The sequence below is a fragment of the Seriola aureovittata genome, chromosome 19 (genome assembly GCF_021018895.1).
Source record: "Seriola aureovittata isolate HTS-2021-v1 ecotype China chromosome 19, ASM2101889v1, whole genome shotgun sequence".
Lineage (NCBI taxonomy): Eukaryota > Metazoa > Chordata > Actinopteri > Carangiformes > Carangidae > Seriola > Seriola aureovittata.
Genome location: NC_079382.1, coordinates 1,820,901 through 1,840,687, shown reverse-complemented (window position 1 = coordinate 1,840,687; position 19,787 = coordinate 1,820,901). Strand labels below are relative to the sequence as shown.

At 42.3% G+C, this 19,787-nt stretch overlaps 1 protein-coding gene across 1 annotated transcript in view; it reads left to right on the top strand.

Annotated features, from left to right (window-relative positions):
• Positions 1 to 343: 343 nt before the first annotated feature.
• The window catches only part of nmbr (neuromedin B receptor), a 58,071-nt gene continuing 38,627 nt past the window's right edge, over positions 344 to 19,787 (top strand). Inside the window, exon 1 of the mRNA XM_056405149.1 lies at positions 344 to 1,205. Within this exon, the coding sequence (XP_056261124.1) occupies positions 778 to 1,205 (428 nt within the window). The 5' untranslated portion in view covers positions 344 to 777. The remainder of the gene's footprint in view (positions 1,206 to 19,787) is intronic.

The window sequence follows — 19,787 nt, the reverse complement described above, 5'->3', positions numbered from 1 at the left end:
CCTCCCTCCCTGCCTGTCTTCCACTGACACACACACACACACACACACACACACACACACACACACACGCGCTATTAATTTATTATGAAAACTGAAAACACTTTAGACAGCCCTCATTTATTCTACACCAGCACCAGTCCTCTCTTTCTCTCTCTCCATCATCTCCAGTGTCTCTCTGCCACTCTCTCCTCCTCTTCTCTTTATCACATTATGTTCACAGTGATCCATCTGTCTTGGTCAGCCCCCCCCCCCCCCCCCCGCCAAACAAACTTCTTCTCATCCACAGTCTCTTCCTCTTATCCTCCCTGTTGCACTCCTCCCTCTCCTCTCCTCTCCCCTTTTCTATCGCTTCATCTTTATCTCTCCCATCCTTTCAATTTTTTACTCTTCATCATCTTTTTCCCTTTTCTATCTATCTACCCTCTCTCTTTCTCTCTAACACACACACACACACACACACACACACACACACACACACACACACACACACACAGAGGGAGAGAGAGAGAGAGAGAGAGAGAGAGAGAGAGAGAGAGAGAGACTGTAACCAGTGTCAAAGATGTGCCTCCTCCTCTTCTCTGGCATCAGTCGCCTCTCATCAGTCAGTCAGTCAGTCAGTCAGTCAGTCAGTCAGTCACATGAACGCTCCTCAGTCAGACACAGTTGTTAGAAAAAGTTTCTTTCTCTCTTGGCGGGGTGTCTCTGAGTGAAAACCCCCCTCTGACACTGCGTCTCCTCCCCGGCTCCCCTGTGGATTTTCCCGCGCCCACACCGGCGATGGACGACGAGTTCCTCTCCAACTTATCCCCGGATCCGCCCGGAGACTCCGAGGCTCTGAGCCCCAACTCCACGGAGGAGCCCGGCTGGTGGGCTTCCTCGGACGGCGGGGAGACGGTCCACTTCGCCGTGCGCTGCGTCATGACCTCGGTGTACATCCTGATCATCACCGTGGGTCTGCTGGGCAACATCACCCTGGTGAAGATCTTCATCACCAACAGCGCCATGCGGAGCGTGCCCAACATCTTCATCTCCAGCCTGGCGGCGGGAGACCTGCTGCTGCTGGTCACCTGCGTGCCGGTGGACGCCTTCCGCTACTTCTCCGAGGAGTGGGTGTTCGGCGAGGCGGCGTGCAAACTCATCCCGGTCATCCAGCTCACCTCGGTCGGCGTGTCCGTGTTCACGCTGACGGCGCTCAGCGCGGACAGGTAAGGGTGTGATGCGAACGTGAGAGTCTGACAAGAGTCGAAACTTCAGTGTTAGTCTATTAAAGTGAATCCTTCTTATTCTAAAACCATGAGTGTGTGCGATGCTCAAAAAGTCACTTTAAGACACGATCCATGTTTTTAATGATCCTTTTTTAAAATGGTGGAAACATTTATTTTATCAAGATTTTACAAAACAAAATATTAATTAATATAAATGGTGATATATTAATTGTTGCGTTATTATAGATTGAACCGGAACCATTGCTGATAAAATTACTGCATCAGCAATGACAGTCTAATAGTGTTAATGTCTGTTTCACTGTTTCTACATTCACTACATTTTTCTGATGAAGCTTATAAATGCAGGACGTTGCATTGGAGTATTTTTTTTTTTTACAAGACAGTAAAAAGTTTATCTACATCATCACTACAGCGATGAAAGGTCCCCAGTAACTTTGCAGTGGTATCCTATACTGTATTTTAAGTACACTTCGAAGGTACTTGTACTTTACCTGCATTTCCTACTGTGTACTTCTTTTTCTTTGGAAATTTCAGCAGTAAAACATTTATTTTACTGCATTACACTCTGCCACTATATTTATTTGATATTTTAAGATTAAGATTTTGCACAGAAAACATATCATGAAAGTATTCCTATAAAATATGAAGCATTGTTATAGGGAATAAACCTCCACCTGCCACACCTCTGTCGGGTGTCACTTTCTGTTCAGAGCACCTGGATTCAAAGCTGTAGCTGATGGCTTTTAACAATATTAATGACATTATTTATTTATAAGTCACAGTGTGATACAGTGTGTTGCTCTGTGTTCGGCTGCTCTTTCTATTCTATTCTATATTATTTCTCCAATAACATTTGAATGCAGGGCTTCTCTTGTCGTGCACGACCTTTACACTGTTCTGTTGCTATTTTTACTTTAGATGTCAATATTTCTTCCGTCATTATTTTTTTTTATAAAATTCACACAAATTTCCCAGAGGAACTGGATTTAAGAGCTTTACGGCCTTTTAAATGTCCTAATGTTCCTTTAAGAGCTTCTGCTGGATGATTTGTGTTGTATCCTTCCTTCCTTCCTTCCTTCCTTCCTTGCTTCCTCTCATTTGAAATAGACATGAAGTGGTCACAGCAGGAGGCTCTGCTTTGACTGTGATCAAAGTGTCTGGATTCACTGTAACAGGAGCTGATGAGAAGCTCTAAAAGAACGAAAACAGTGGAGGGACGTGGTCTTCTTCACCAGCAGGTCTGAGGTTGTGGACAGTTGGACATTAATTCAGGTGACGAAGCTTCCTCTGGATATTTCTAGGTTAAACACCGAGCTGCCAGTCGCTTTTTAAAACGACGGTTTGATGAATTTATGATTTACTTGGAACTGCAGACAAAGAGTCTCTGGAGCCTTGTACTTACTATGCAGCATAATTACAGCTGCTTAAGCTGATTTGTGGAGCAGCATTGATTAGTATTAGATAATGTCCATCCCTGTCTGAAAGAAAGCAGGGGTGCACGCCGATGATAAGAGAGTAAAGCAGCAGGATAGACAGGAAATACTGAAGAGAACAGTGACACAAGGAGAAAAAGCTTTGCAGGATTAGTGTAACAATAATACAATAGAACACAACAGAGGAGGAAGTCTGATAATAAAAAAGTGTGTGACTATCATTCTTGGGCATTTTTAAAAAAGTAGGAATGATTTTGAAAGTCTGGACGTTAGTGAAAGGTGATGTCACTTTTCTCATACATCAAGATGTTTGTTAGAAATAAAAGTACAGGGATGTTTTTTTCCCCCAGTCCTCACTTCTGTTTAAGGGCTAAGACCTGGTGTTAGGTTGATGTTATAATTAGCTCGGATGGCATAGACTAGTGGGTCCCAACCTGTGGGTCGGGGGCCCATTGGTGGGCTGTGAACATATTGCAAATGGCCCAAGAAATCATTTTGAAAAACAGTACAATAATGTTTTTAAATCTTTTAAAAAGAAATGATTTTTAAAAACCTCCTTTGATTGTTTTTTTTTTCTCCTTCTCCTTTCTCCTGAGACCTTTCACTGTGAAAAACCAACGATAGGAACCTTTTTGTTGCCACTGGCTGGACCACATCCTTTACATGTTTGCTATCTCAGTCTGATTGCTTGATAGATCACATCCATGGCAAAAACTGGTGAATCGAAACGGATAACCGTTCAGCAACAGGAAGAATGAAAGAGACTGGAGAGACAGATGGTGAATCTCTCCCCTCGTCAAACAAAAAAGAAAATTGAGTTTCCGCATCTTTCAGCTCAGTCCTGAATGTTCGACCATTATCGCTGAAATATTTTTGAGATTTTCAAGTGGGACCATGAGTTGGAAAAGGTTGGGAACCGCTGATATAGAAATGTATAGAAATCTAATCCTGGTTGCTCTGACAGCGGCTCACTAAATATTTCTATTCTCTGGCGTATTTAAGGACCTGAGTCCAGCTCTGAGTCCTGTCTGTCATTCAGGATTTTAACCCTTAATACACAGTCTCTCTCTCTCTCTGTGTGTGTGTGTGTGTATGTGCTGAGACTCAGAGAATGATGCAGTGGATATATGTGTGTGCTTGTGTGCAGAGGGCGAGTGTGTGCTCGTACAGTAGGAGAGAGAGAGAGGAGGGAGAGAGACAGAGAGCTGAGAGGTGGGAAGAGTATGATGAGGCAAAATATGTGACGACAGGATGATGACATAGAAAACTCAGACTGAAAAATGGAATCTAATAGAATGCCAGAGAGAGAACGTGTGAAGTCAAACAGTTATTAAAAATGATACGCAGTACATCAGTTGCACCCTCTACGCGATGATATCGTATATCACGATATGTGGGCTGGACTGTATCGAGATATTACATTTTGCAAGGCTGTTTATCATTCATGATATCTGGGTCTTTAAATGGGATCACTGTGGGTGGATTTTACATTCAGTGCTGTGTTGAAAACATCACAGTCTGTCCAACCAGAAGCTGGTTCAGAAAGTGTAGCGGTATGTTTGATTTAAACTCACTCATCAGGGTTTAATACCCAGGGCTGTTTCTAGCTTTTTGGGGGCCCCATGCAAGATGCTGTTTGGGGGGCCTACTTTGTCAAACTACGATGGGGGGGGGATTCTAAACCCTTTAAGATGATCCGTGGAGATGCATCAATCTGTTACACTTTAAGAGGAAAAAAGGCTAGATTCGTGAAAAACTCTCTCAAATTCAAATTTAACATCTCAAGTTGATCCAAGCAATTTAAACCTATAGAAAATGATAATAAAAGGTAAACAATGAGGTTCCCCTATGTCAAGAACTGCAACAGATGCAGCATTTTCTTCAAAAATGTTGTTTTAAATATACATGAAACATAACTCAACAAAAAAATTCTCTCCCCTCCCACCTGAAACAATAAGAAAATAAGTACATTGGGGCCATTGCCCAGATGAACAGAAAATAAATTAGGCTATTACTTAGAATAAAAATACAATGAACCAGCATCCATGTGTTAATGTGCAAACAATAAACACAAAAAACTAGTCAGAATAATACTAATGTTGCAGGTAGTAAGGAGCTTTTCACATGTAACACTACAACCCCTTCAGGACCATTTTAACTGTATAACATGATGACACTACTTTGTGATCATGATCTGTATGATCAGTCTTATGTTTTCATTATCTTCCTCAAAACTCCAAAGTATTTCAGGATTGCACCTGCGAAGACAAAGCTCCTTAGGTTACCAAGAGAAATTGGTCATAAGAAAATATTACTACAGTATGATTTCAGTTATGTCGCACTTATACAGAAATTCATAATAATTTTTTGTACACACACACATATATATATATATATATATATACATTGCAATATACAGTGTCCCAATATACAGTGTCCCTTTAAAGTATGCACCCAATTTCAAAGTTGTCACTTTCAGGATTCTTCTGCTTTCATCTGCACGTTGTACTCTTTAAAGTAATTAAAACAATGGTATATTAGTGATAAGCACTATATGATATAGAGGGAGTATTTTTACTTATATTTTGCAGGGCATTACAAAGTGGACAACTTGTATCTGACTGATGATATGGTCTTACCTTGTGTTCTTACTGAGGGCAGGACTAGAGGTCACATACAGTATAGTAGATTAAATTTACTTTAATTTGTGTTATTATGGTTGTGTTGAATAAAAAACATATACACTACATCAAAACTTAACTCTATTGTAGGAATAGAGGGAGGTTTGTTCAAATCAGCAAACAGCATTGTCACAATAAATATTGTAATAAATGCGGCAAAGACTGCAACTAAGTCAGCAGAGTTGTTAACTAACCACAAAATACATATATAAAATACAGTAGGAGAGAGAATAGGTCGTTCTTAACACAGTGATCATTCAAAATTCATAGTGCTATATGAATAATCCACTGCAGAACTTTGCCCAACAACACACCCAAAGTGTAATGTTACCGAGCAGCCGCAACAAAGTGCTCTGCAGCCTCCTATAATCCGACATGATGGGTGTCACTACAGTCAGTCAGTCCCACAGCACAGTCCATTCAAATGATCATTTTATTTTAGCTCTTTCATAAAGCACACACTGTATAAAGCTGGGTTTATTTGCATACACACAATCCTAGCCAGCTAGCTGAGCTAGCTAATGTTTCAATTTAGCTGAGGCTAGCTGAGCTAGCCAGCAGGACAAAAGTAGCAAACTTGCTCAAAAGTTGGCTACCATTATAGCTCCCCCTCCACCCCACAAGTGAATCTACATCATTAACAAATGCCTGACCTTTTCGCTGTGGGCGGGTTTCTTCTTCAGTTTTCTTCTTTTATCTGCACCAGAGGGATATGTCCTTTTTGATGCCATGATACTGTTTCTAACGCTACCGTTACTCTGCTCACTGACGTGACGTGCAACTGTCAGTCATCTCATCATACCTGTCGGCAGACGTCACTCATTGCATAACAACCTAATAATGAATCCCCCTGAAACACAAGCCACAGCTTCCCTGCCAATGCAGATTAGTTTTCGTTATATCCTACATTCATTTTTTGAGCATATAAGTGCTTCACTAAACACATGAGGAGGCTTTGCTGGCTACAAGTAAAGACAGGTCATTTTAATTCTCCCCAAATGTATTGAGGCTGAAATTGCAGCTTGGGGGCCCCTATTGGCTGCGGGGGCCCTATGCACACAGCAAGAAACGGCTCTGTTAATACCCACCTTGACCGTCATCAGTCTGATTTTAGGGGGAGTTGTGATGCTGGCGGCTGCAGTGAAGGTGGCGGTTGCATATGAAATATCAGCATCAGGAGCATCAGGAGCTCCACATGCAGCGAAGACCACACAGAGCGGTGACTGTCTCCTGTTTGCTCAGAGAGAGCAGCGGTACATTTTCATGCTTTCTCGACTGGAAAGAGAGAAGCAGGAAGGAGGCGGGTCTCAAGCTTGAAGTGGAGTTTAGGGGATGAATGAATGAATAGATGAATGAAGGAGCGGGAGAGAAATAAATAAAAAATGTGTAGTTGTCTGTCTACTGAGCTTTTTCTGTTTTAGACGGAGCAGTTGAACTTATGCTGGATGTTGTATTTGCAGTAATAGTAATAGAAGTAGCAGTAATAATGCTGTAGAAATGTCGTCTTACCAGCTACCACCACGTAGTTAGTTGGTTTATTGGAAAGATGACATCACAAGCAGTGAGATCCTATCACGAGTTGTCTTTGGAGACACGTGTGGAGACAAAGAAGTTGAACTTGAGTGTTACAGACAGTTTCTCTAATGTTTGTAGTGTGTTTATACTGTAATGCATCAGTCTGTCAATGACCTACAATGACCCACATCACCTCGAAAGATACGTCACATCTTTATCACGTTCACTCATTCAGTTGATGCTACGACTCGTGGATGGTGTTTGTAGCAGTTTTCAATCTTTCATGATACAAGGTGATCAATGACCGGCTCACCACAAATCTGCAATAATCCTGTAATAACTGGAACTCAGGGATCCTCGCAACAAATATGCCACAAATGATGTATTGTGACTGAATCTTTGTGCTGTTTCACATCAATACCAGTCTCCGCCTCAGGTCTCCAGCATCTGTCGGGGAGCAGCGTGATGAATTAGTAGACAGTTACAATCAGTTTGAGTAAACACAGATCCACAGCTGAGGTGCTATAAAGTTTCCACAAAGATTTCAGTTTGGAAGGGGGAAATAAAATGACTCAATAAATAATGAAAAAGTACCACATCAGATTTTTGGATTCACTGTGCCCACGCCGCAGTGAGAGGAGATACCCGACTCCGAATCCTCTCATGTCCATCCTCTGTCGGGTGGAGCGAAGCCGTTGCTTCAGAGCTCAACAACTTTTAGAATTTATGCTCTCAGAGGCATGGGGGGGGGGGGTGGGGGGGAGATTGCAGCCTGCGAGGCTGACTCAGGCTCTGCAGACGGCCACAACTCACCGCCTGACACTCCCTAAACACTCAAAACGTACAGAGGTTTATCATTTGCCCGAACGCGTGACAGATGTCATTTCCTGTCTGCTGCTCGTCATGGCGTCACTCCTGACCTGTGAGCACACTCATCAGAACGGCGGAGAGAAGCTGTGTAATTGCCTCTAACCAACCAAACTCTCAGATGACGCATGAAACACTCCCTTAATTATCAATTAGCAGCCTAATTCCTCTATGAAATATTTCGCCCTCCGTCTCCCTTCAACACGCCCTCTTAAAACACAGCAATCAGTGCGGGTTAGGACTTCCTCTCTGCTTTAAATCCAAGGTCAGCTCAGTCTGGAAACTGCAACAAAGACGCTGCACACGAACAGAAGGGGAGAGAGAGAGAGAGAGAGGAAACAAGTAAATGCCAGAATCTTGTTGTGTTTTGGGATGTAAAGCGGTGCTGACAGCCAGATCTCCCTCAGGGTGCCACATGGACTAATGGGCTTCTGAGGTGGGATTCGATTTGCCCGTGACATTTGCAGACCAGATGACCTACTGTAACATCCAATAAAATAGGGGTTAGCATGAAGATAACTGATAATAATCTTAAATTAGTTTAATACAACACGCACAATCTTCGTTTTTCCAGAGGTGAAAAGTTCAACAAGCATATGAGTCAGTATTGGTAGAAACCGCTGCTTTAATGATATTATGGGAATTTCTCACCTTATCTTTCTTGTTTACGGCTGCAACTAACGATTATTGTGACGGTTTTATAGACGTTTTGCTCTGTAAGATGTCAACGCCCAAGATCTCAAGTTTCTAAAACCCGATATAACATCTTTACATTATGCAATTCAGGAACCAAGGAAACTTACTTTTAATCACGTAAGACAAACTCGGGCTGGAAATCTTCACATTTCAAAGGTTGGAGCCAGCAAATGTAAATGCCCCAAGTATTTAACCTCGTTAACATCCATATGATCTTTTTTATATAATACAGGACATATGATGAGTTAAATAATCACCAACACCATGACTGAATCTGTGTTTATGAGACTGACTAGTTCACTGCAATTCAAGGTGGAAATACTCAGACAGCCAGGGTTTCATACGTCACAAACCTAAGGAACCAATCCTGTCAACTTGTGGGGACGGGGGGCGGGGCTCAAGGCCTGATCCAGATTTCTCAATCAGGAAGTAAGAGGAGATGAGCTTCAGACCCAGTTTTTTTCACTTTCTTCTCTGGGAAAACCATGAAAAACAAAATATTAATCTGAGCAGAGGATTTTTACATAGTTTAAAAACTGCCTGGAGGAACTTTAAGGTATTTTTTCTTGGAACACAACTAGTGGATTATCAGAATAATTGCAGATATGTTATTGTTTAAGGGCCTAATAGTTTCAGTTCTCGTTTGTCTCTTTTGATGAAGACCGGACAGGAAAGAGTCTTCAACATATTGTTGGCACGAAGTTGGTAGGACGCTGTTGTCTGAAATATCACTGTATGCTGCAGCATCCAGGTTTACCATCACTGGACCAACGCAGGAAACACAGACCCAAAACAGAAGCCATCCTTTAAAGTCGTAAATGAAGTTGGGAAACAGTTAGGACTTGAGTCATACTGAATTAAGTCATGACGCATTCAGCATCAATGGATGTGTCATGGCTCATGGAGACAGGGTTACAGCATGAATCCTGGTTTTGTAACATCTTCAGCAGGTTCACTTCCGCTGAATGAAAAGACTCAGTGTGAAACGAACTCACTGGGTCACAGCGACGCGGCGAACGGCGCTGCAACTGTTAAACGTATGTGACGTACACCTCAAATGAATGTTTCCGAGAAACTCAACGGAAACTCGGCTGCAGATAAAAGATGAAGTGACTGCAGTGGAGCTTCAGGGGTAAGAGGCTATTAAGAATGGAGAGAGAGAGAGAGAGAGAGAGAGGGGTTGAGAATGAGCAGGAGTAAAAAGCCAGTGTGCAGAAGGCGAGGAGCAGCGGTGAACTATTTATATTATGAGCAGCTGGAAGCCTACAGGTGCATGCTGGGAGCAACAGAGTGAGCACATGTGTCACAGCTTGATCATTACGGTGGTGTCAGCTGTTAACATGCACACTATGGTCTCCTATAACTTATCCTGCTTTTAATTACATGTTTGTTTCATGTCGCAGGGCAGCTAGCATGCTTTTGCTTTCCACAGCGGTTCACGCTGCAAAACCAGTATCCACATATGTATCACAACAATTAGCTCTGCATTGAAAGAAACTTTTTCCTTTTTGCAGGTGGTTTTCTATAATATTTTGTATAGTGTTCTGTAGTATGTCTCGTTAGCAACTTGATATTCGTGTCCCTGTGTGAATGATCTGTGTGAAGCAAATTAGCAGATGAACTGCAGGGTCACAAATGGCAACATCCAGCACTTTGAATTGATGACACGACGACAAACAAACAGCGTCAGGTGTGTGGTGTCACCTACACCGCCTGCACCTAATGATGGGGGGTGGTGATGGGCTCCTGAGGGGTTACGTTAGAGGACTGGTAGCTGTAGTTAACATGCTGACGTATGTGAATGAAATTCATCACGTACCAGTTTGGTTACAATTTTCAACCAGCACCGAACGTCTGAAAAAATCCTGACAAAGAAGCTCAAAAATAGAAACGTGTCCTATTTTTTTGTTGCGTTGCGGGATGACTACACAGTCACACAATCACATCCTGACACAGAGCAGAGAGCTGTTAGAACATTCTGACTCCATGTGCATGTGTTTCAGCCACAAATGTCTGCAGCTATAGTTGGTTTACTTCAATAAAGTGAAGCAGGAAAGATTTGCCCTTTAGGGACAGGTGTGTATATGAATGAACGGGAGCTGACAGACGTGTATTAGAGAGAGTGAATCAGCATCTGCTTTTTTTTTTCATTTGCAGCTTGTGTTTAATTCCCTCACTAAGACCTTTCCAAGCTGTGTGTCTGACTGAGATAAGAGAGGAGTTGATGAGAATGTTGATAGACTCGTCTGAATCGTCTGAATTATTACTGAGCATTCACAGCAATAAACTGTCACAGCATCAGTGAGTGATCTGCAGAGTTTTTATGTGTGTGATGTTTCTGTGGTCGAGGCGTATTGTTTTTCAGGTTTGAAGTTCTTGAACTCGATATCTCAGTAACGCCTTCAGGGAATGTCCTCATATTTGGCACAAACATTCACATGGACACAAAGATGAACCGATTAGATTTTGGTGGTCAAAAGGTCAAAGGTCAAGGTCACAGTGACCTCACCGGCCTTGTGCACACAATATCTCAGTAACGCCTTGAGGGAATATTTCACATTTGGTTTGTTTAATGAATTGTTGACACGTATCTTGGGTGTCCATCTTGAACCTGTGGTGATGGCATAGATCTTCTTTGCTGCTTTTTCAATCAAACAAGCTTTAGAATTTGTAGATTCTTTGCAGCAACATCCAGGACAGACATGGATGTAAACTCCAACTTGATTGGTTGGTGGACAGCCGCAAAGTGGTAATTGTAGTTTGCCCCTGATTTCGCCTCTCAGGCAAAACAGAGGTTGCCCTATCTTATTACTGGAGGTTGCTGAGACTGTCCTCCCAAGGAAGGTGTCAGCATCAGTCATTTCAGCAAATACCCAAAAATGCAAAGAGCAAAGAGGGAAGACAGGTGACATTATTACAGAGCCACTGAGTGCACAGAGAGAGGAGGTCAGGTTGGATTGATGGGTCCAAGACGCATCCGACTTACTCCGCTGATGTTCCCTGTTTCCTGTCGAAATTTTAAAACCTGACCAAGATCCCTGACCCTTCACCATGGGGGTGTCAGTCCCCAAAAAAATAGATTTTAAAAAGGGCCACATGCACACTGTGTATTTTATAATTTACTTTGGATTGCTGGAAAAAAGTGCACCCACAGTGGGGAAATTGGCAGTATTATAATGCTTAATGATGCCTAAAAAAGATAAATAATAGATAATAATATATGTACAATTAGATATTTAATAATTAGGATTTTTTTTCTCTCAAACTCAATCTCTTAAAGCACACACACACCCTTGTGTATTTGGGTTTTAGGCCAGAAAAGTCAGGCTTAGCCTGGGACAAAACTTCATGCCTCCCATTCCATTATTGTCTTATTTCAAGGGACCTCATCACATCTTGTTGCTGACTTGTATTTTTAGATGCAGTGATGGAAGTGATTGGTAGTTATTTATCCTAAATACACTGTTACACCGTGTGTATTGACAGGACAGGGTGCAGGGGTGAAATCCGTTTTCATAAGACTCGAGTCAGCAGAGCAAACACACAGACAGAGATCTGATCTGAGTTCTGATTCAAGGTCAGACAGCACAGACCTCAGGGGACAACTCAGTGCTGAGTTTGTGTGTACGTGTGTGTGTGTGTGTGTGTGTGTGTGTTTCCTGCAGTAAAGGTAAAGGTCAGTACTTTATGTGTCATGCATGGGAGCAGCTGAAATCTTCAGAATGTCAGTGCAACTGAATTCCACTTAAATCCAGAGCTTGACCTTTACATGGAAACTCAATGAAGACGAAAGGAAACACAAGCAGCTCTACATTTATACAGTAGCAAGGCGTCTGTTTGTCTTGGCTTTTAGCATCATAGTAGAAACAGGGTTTCTCACTTGAACTCACTGTCTCTTTAATGCTTTGTAGAGCCATAAATATATCAAATGAAAGGGAGAGATATTAGTCTGTGTCTGTGATGAAGATTCCCATCAATTAGCCACAGCCACATCAACTACAACTGTACTGATACACACATACACAGATGTTTACTCTGGAGTATGCTGTTTGTTGTGAGTGTTCAGTTTTGAAGTGATGTCAACAGTAATGGACTGCTGCCACTTAAGCTGAAATTATGCCTCTGATACATATAAATGTTTCTGCACAGGGAAGAGTGGCGTGAGGAACGTCGGCTCGTGCGCTCACGCGAGTTAAATGGTCTTCCTGGAAGTGGATTCGGAGATGAAAACAATGTAAATGGAAAGGAAGCTGTAAATAGAAGAAGGATCTGAATTCAGAGAAGTTACTGTTGTGAATCTGTGAATCCTCAACATTGGGTTGTACAAACTGAGGCTCTTTCATGAACGTATGTTTAGTCTGAATTTATGCACAAATGTTCATTTTTGAATGACTTCTTGCTCATGGACACTTTGAAAGTTTGTTGTAGACGGTCATAAATGAGATGTCAGGCAGTCTCTAAGTCCTCCAAACTCAAACCCCCCAAAAAAGGTCTCTCTTATCCATCCATTGACCGAGTTAATATTAGAGTTGCCCCTCCTTTGCATTGAAAGGTCGTTCGGGAATCTGATCAGGATCCTCCAGGACGTCTTCCACCGGAGGTTTCCCATGCTCATTCAACTCCAGGCTACATTAGCTGCTACCTCACCCCAATCTCTGACCCAACTGTTGGTGACCGAGTTGCATTGTGGATATTGTAGGAAAAGATGAAGAATGCGTGGAATAAAAAAAGACGATAGCTCTTGTTCTGCTCAACCCGTTTTGATCCTTTCTCCTTTTTCTTTCCATTGAGAGTCTGATTACTAAATCAATGGAGCACTGATCTGACGCAAAAAAAAAAAGGTGTTTCCTGATGTGAAAACACTATAGTTTAGGTTTGGTGAGGTTTAGGCACAGAACAACGTGGTTCAGATCAGGGAAAGATCATGGTCACGTTTAGGAGAAACCAACGTTGTCTATAAGAAACGGGAAAGAAATGGTGATCTCACATGTTAAAGTTTGATGTCTTCTTTACTCATACCTCCACTCTAACCTCCTGTCTCTATAATAACATCTTTGTTTTCACCTTTGTCAATTCAGTGTCAACTCATGTCATTATTTGGTGTTTTCAGGGATAACTGACGCCATCACGTCTCTTGGGAGGACAGTGTCTGGCAGAATTTGCTAAATGAATGAGTGAGTGGCAGCTGCAGAGCTCAGTGGCACCGCTGGGCCTCCTGTTCCCGCTCTGTGAGCCGCTTTTTGCTTACCAACAGGCAGCATCCTCGTCCCTGTGAAGCATGGTGATCAGCTTGTTAACAGGAAACTCATTTCCTGATCACACAGCTTCGGGCAGCAATTCGGCTGTGGTTCTGACCCTGATGGTCCCTAATGAGCCCCTAACGAGGCTAAAAGCCACTAACGAGCCCATAACGGCTCTTAACTTGCCTGAAGGTCCTTGATAAGCGTAACCAGCCTAATGCATAATTAACATAATGATTGGAGTGGCTACTGGAGCCCAATCACTTCCTATCAAGATGATGCACACAACTACGGAGTTCAGCTGAGTATGTCCACAAACACATGAGCTGATGACTGCTGGGTGGCCAAACCCTCCGTAACAAGATGGTCAAACAGGGACAGGAGGGCACACATCTCACTGTAGATACCAGAATACAAATGTGCGGCTGCTATCACACACTGAACATGGCATTTGTCCATTTCCATAATGGCAATCATGGCAGCCTCCAGGCCTGTTCCCAATCTGGCAACCTTTGAATGGTGTCCATTCCCCCAAACAGAAAATGAAACTATCAAATACTTAGATTTATCTAAGTTATTTAAGGGATCAGCACAGTCAGTAGGATTCATCCTCAGAGAACTGTAAAAAAGCGTCATTGCCATCCATCTAACAGTTAAGAGATTTCTGTCTGAGCAGGTAGTACGGTGGTGATTGTTGCCTGACAAAAGCTTCAGCCATTGTTGTGTTTACAAGACATGAGGTTATAATTCCCCCTGAACAGCGGTATGTCTTCAGGGTGGACAGGAGGCTACAGTGAGTCGCTATTGGAAAGTGACGGGCTGGGGCTAGCTGGTTAGCATGCTAACTTCAGTAGAAGAAAAGACGTGATAGAGACCAGAGTTGCTTTCAACCAGTGGAAACAACTCGAGGTGAGTAAAGGAATGAAGTTTGATGCTGAACTCGTAACGTTTCTTACAGAGTGGTAAGTAATGGACATGTAGCAGCTATGTAGCATTAGCAAAACATTCAAATAGCTCCTTTAAAGTGAGTTTATACAACCTGTGCTGAATCATGGTTGATGTTGCTAGTAACATTTGTGCTTTTAGTCTGCTGTAAAAAACTCTGGAAAAATTACTGAGCTTTGGTACTTGGAGCTGGTAGGTGGATTTGTGAATTAGCTGTTTGCTTTCATTTTTTTGCTCGACTAGGCTAAATATCTGCTGACTCAAGCTTCATATTTAGCATACCGATGTGAGAGTGGTTTCAAAAATGAATACATACATTTCCTAACATTTCAAACAATGTCTTTAAGCGTTGACCTGTTTTTTAGATGTCAGTTTTAACACCTTTATACAGTCTCACTGACCTCTAGAAGGCACTCGCTGGAGAGCAAATGTCCACATCCATCCTCCAACTTTTAAAGATGCAGCTTTCATTTGTCCTCTTCTTAATCTTGGATTCAGGTTTTGGTTTGTTTTGTAACAAAAGACTTACTGTAAGAATTCTTTATTACAGACCTTACAACCAACACATGAATGCACCATAACACACAATCTGTGATTATCACCAAAATCCAATCAGAGGGCAACTTCTGTTTGCCAAATCCATTCTAATTTGTGGGATATCAGACTTTCTGAGATCAGAGTCATATCATCCTGACAACAGAGAGAACAATATATTCCTGCAGCCCTGGGAGATGGGTTTGTGTGATAGAGAATTGGCAGGAAAGGGAATCAAAGCTGAGATGGAAAGGAAGAAGGAATTTCTCTCCAGCTTTGTTCGTGGAATCAATTTTTCTTTCAGCTCTCTGCCACTAAGGTGTCAACAGCAGGAGGTCTGTGGAGGACAAGAAAAAAAAACATCTGCTGCCCCGTTTTTTTTTATGAAGTGATGGTGGAGTTAGAAATCACCTGATGAAGGGTTTTAATAGCAGAGGATGTCTTATTCTGAAAGGTACAGGGTGGTCAGAGGAGAGGAGAGGATATGAAACAGAAGATGAGTAAGAGGCGATTAGAGTAGAAAAGGCGAGGGAGGCCGAGGAATGGAGCTTGCTGAAGAACAGAGAAAAGAAGTGATTGGACAGGAAGGGATTTGAGCTAATGAGAGATAAATGTCCAGAGAGAAAGCAAAGTCATCCATCATAACAGCAGGATCCACTGTGATGACAAACTTTGGTTTCATTTCTTGCCGAGTTCGCCATCTTGAACTTTCGTCTCTTTTTCTTAAGTACAGGCGACATGTTCTTCCTCGGCCTCTGAGGGTTTCCTTTTGCTCACCCTTAACAATCTTCCTCTGTTTCTGTTACAACAAAACAAAACCCTGAACCCAGCCCAGAAAAGCTGGTAGCAGTTCATGGTAAATCAGCTCCACTGGGGCATGGTGCCATCTTTCAGTCTCTGCGTCCACAGGTTGATTCATGACTCACCGGCCTCGGGGTTATATCAGTGTGGCCGCAGAGTCAAGAAAATTACATTCTCCACATGCTGAGAGAGTCGCTGGCATCCTGAGTCACAATTATGGCTCAGTGACAAAGCCTTTCTTTAAAAAAAAAAAAAAAAAAAAAAAAAGACAACTTTTTAGGTTTGCACCAGATCGGTAACTATGGTAACAGGTGTTGGTGCTGGTGGGTGCGGCCACGTGTTCACCATGTGCATCACTACATGTCAAGCCATTGAATCTGGAGCACATTGTCGAATCGAAGTTTGTTACAAAGGCTTTAAGGGGAGTGTGATCTCTGCTGAAAAGCCTGAGAGGAGATGCAGTGAATTCTGTGTTGTGTGGGACATTGCAGCCTCAGGCCGTCAGTGAATTAAACCATTGTAGCTGCTGTAGGACAAAAAAAGAAAAGTGCTGTCAGACGGTAGTTATTTGTGTCAGGTCTGAGGAAGCTTAGCTGGAGCAGTTGGGGGTTCAGGGCATCAGTCAAAGCCAGCCCAGTGGCGTTAATGAGGAAGGGGCAAGTACTGTCATCCCTCAACCTGCTCTTTTAGAGTGAGTCCACCCTAGAAGAGTTGTGAAAGCTCTCTTTAACATCGGGGGAATAATAAAAAAAAAAATAAGGGAACCGCACAATGTGCCATGAGGGCCCTTGATGAACTCAAGTACATAGAAGGATTCTCTTTGAAAGCCTCTAATGCACGGGTACTCAATTAAAAGTGAAAGAGGTCAGGTTGGACAAAAGTGTATCCCACTCACTGACTGATAGAAACGCTCTGTCAACTTATAGGTAATGCATCCGGGTCGAGATAGGACTGCGTCCGAGTCCGGACCCGGACCACGGTCCACCTATCAGTGACCTCTGCTCTAATGATTTCAGTTTTATTGGGGAAACCTAAGGGTGGATGAAGACCATCAGTCCTTTGTTCAAACTATTAAAACTCCTTTATAGTACATATAAATTCAGATACAAGGTCTTAGCCTCACCACTGGGAGCAGTTGTGGTTCAGTGTCTTGTTTGGACCCCTCAGACTACCAACTGAGGGACCCGCTCTCTCTCCAGTGTTTACATTCTCTTCACAAGTGACCTCTTAGAGTCGTTCAAATATTGACGGTAGTCTCTGAACAGCAAAGGAGGACATAGTTGGTGAAACCTTATCCCAACAAACTCTTTCCCATTGTGGAAAACCCTCTAGCTACTACAGAGGCCCCTGGCTTTGCCGAATACCTTCTGCTACTCTGCTGTATTATTAACTATGATTTTCCTCTGTACTTGGCTTTTCTGTACCTGCTGTATTTCTACATCTACTTCTAAACAGCAAATGATTTCCAACCTCGGCACCAATTTCATCCTCAATGAGATGAAACTGAGCTTGGCTCAGATAACCTCCTCAGCACTTCTGAGACCAGGAAATGGCAACAGTAACTGCTGGCATCAGAGGAGAACCCATATTTTTGAGGAATTAAATGGCAATTCAGCTACACTCATACGGTCATCACAGAACCATTCTAGGTCAGGTTTTGATGCTCCTGATTTTGGGATTTAGTCCCCAGAGGACAGATTCAGGATTTAGTGAGCCTTTATCCTTCTCTGTAATCTGTCTGTCACAGTCATGGGATCAGCAATCGCCCCACCAGGTCTACACTTCCTCCTCAGCCTCACACTGGATCTGTCCACCCACAGAACTCAGCTCAGACTCGCACTTGGTCTAAAATTTCAATTTGAACACAAGAAATATTAATTGAATTTAATGGCGTCAGACCAACAGTCGTCACATTCACATTTCAAAGAGGATTACAGAGAAAAATGAGACTCAAGGTCAAAATCTGTATGAAAAATATTCATGTTTAGTTAGGTTGTGATGTGTGGATGTGTGAGAACCCGAAGTTACACACAGTTACACTCATTTGTAAACCTTATTTTCCATTTGTATTATATTACATCTTACATATTTGTGATAATTTTGACTCCACTGACGAGAACCCTTATACTTTAAGTGGCTCTGTGGCTTCTGCTCTGGTGCCACCTTCAGGAAACACCACACTCTTTAGTGCGCCTGCTTGTGACTGTAGCCTCGAGTACTGCAGGAACAGGCTACTGTTTCAGGACTGTAATTAACTGCCATAAAAGGTTTATTCCACCCAGATCCTGCTTTTTATCCAAGTAATTGTAGATTTAAAAAGGATTTTCACCCAAATACTACAAATGAAGATGGAATCATATGCTATGAACTTTGCAGTCACTAGATCTCAACCAGATCTTGTCATGGTTTGCCATGACGGACAATTTGTTTGGATTTTGCTATTTCCTGTTTTATTTTGTAGTCAGTTTCCTTGTGTGTCTCTTGATGTTTTTACTTCCTGTATTTGTCCTGTTCACTCCTTGTTGATTGTCTGCCCCGCCCTAACGTGTTTCACCTGTGTCCAATCACCTTTGCCTCCATTGTGTCTATTTAGTCTCTGCGCTCCCCTTCGTCTGGGTTGGCTCGTCTGCCATTATTGTCCTCGGCTTTACCTGCTGTTGTTGTCCCCTGTGTCTCTGGTTGTAGTTCTTTGTTGGCCCTCGTGCTTAGGTTTCCTGTTCAGTTGGTTCCCCAGTTTTTCCCTGTTTTGATTTTGAGTTTTGTAAGTAGTTACTTTTTGTTATTAAAACATTTTGCACTTGCTCACGTGTGTTGGTTGCATTTGGGGTCCAGCTTACCGCGAAGGTGACAGATATTTGAGAGGTTGGAAACAGGCAAGACACAAAGACGACTCCTGGGACAGATTCAAGATTGTATACTGTATGTGTACATACACACACTGGACTGCATATACAATGACACTGGACTACAGAGAGAAAGAGAGAGAGAAAATAGAAATAACATGTTATTGAAATGTAACTTTTCCTCACCCTTAATACTCAAACCCCAGATTGTAAGTAGGTAACGGCACCACGGACCAAATGGGTAGTTTCCTCATTTCCTTTGAAATCCCTTTACTACAGAGATGAACGATTGGGGCGACTAAAATCAGTACAGTAAATACATTATGAATGAAAACAGTTTGTATATAAAGTATGAACTAGCTTTCATACTAATTTAATATGAATTCGCCCGCCGCTGTAATTTAATAGCTTAATGCTGCTAATATATAGCATAGCCTCTAATAGGTCATAGGATACTTTCCTGATAATGGCAGGGATAAATGATTATTGCAGGCTCCAGCAGGGCTTTAGAGTTTTCCAGTCTTCTAATAGCGGAGCACTTCAGTTGGGATAAGAATTCTTAAGAGCTCAAATTACAGAGTGAATGTGAATTGCAATTACTGACTGTGTCACAGAAAGGAGATACTTGTAATCAGTGATCCACCTGATTATGACTGTAAATTTGCTCCTTTGTGGCCTTTAAATTTTCTCCTTCTGAAGAGGGAACACACCGTCCTCCATGCTGAGATATTGCTGCTTCCTGTAGTGGCAGATAGCTCAGTTACTCATATTTGTTAGGATGTTATCGGAGGACCTTAGACTTTCCCAAAATGTTGCCTGGAGTTTTCACTTTCTGTTCAGAGTAAAAGCAGAGAATGATTTGGATTATTCATTATTCATCTGCAGATTATTTCCTATGTGTATGAAGTAAAAGCGACGACTTCAGATTGTTTTTTTTTGTCTGACCAACAATTTAAAACCTGAGTTTACTCCCATAGAGACTAAAAACATCAACAAATTCACATTT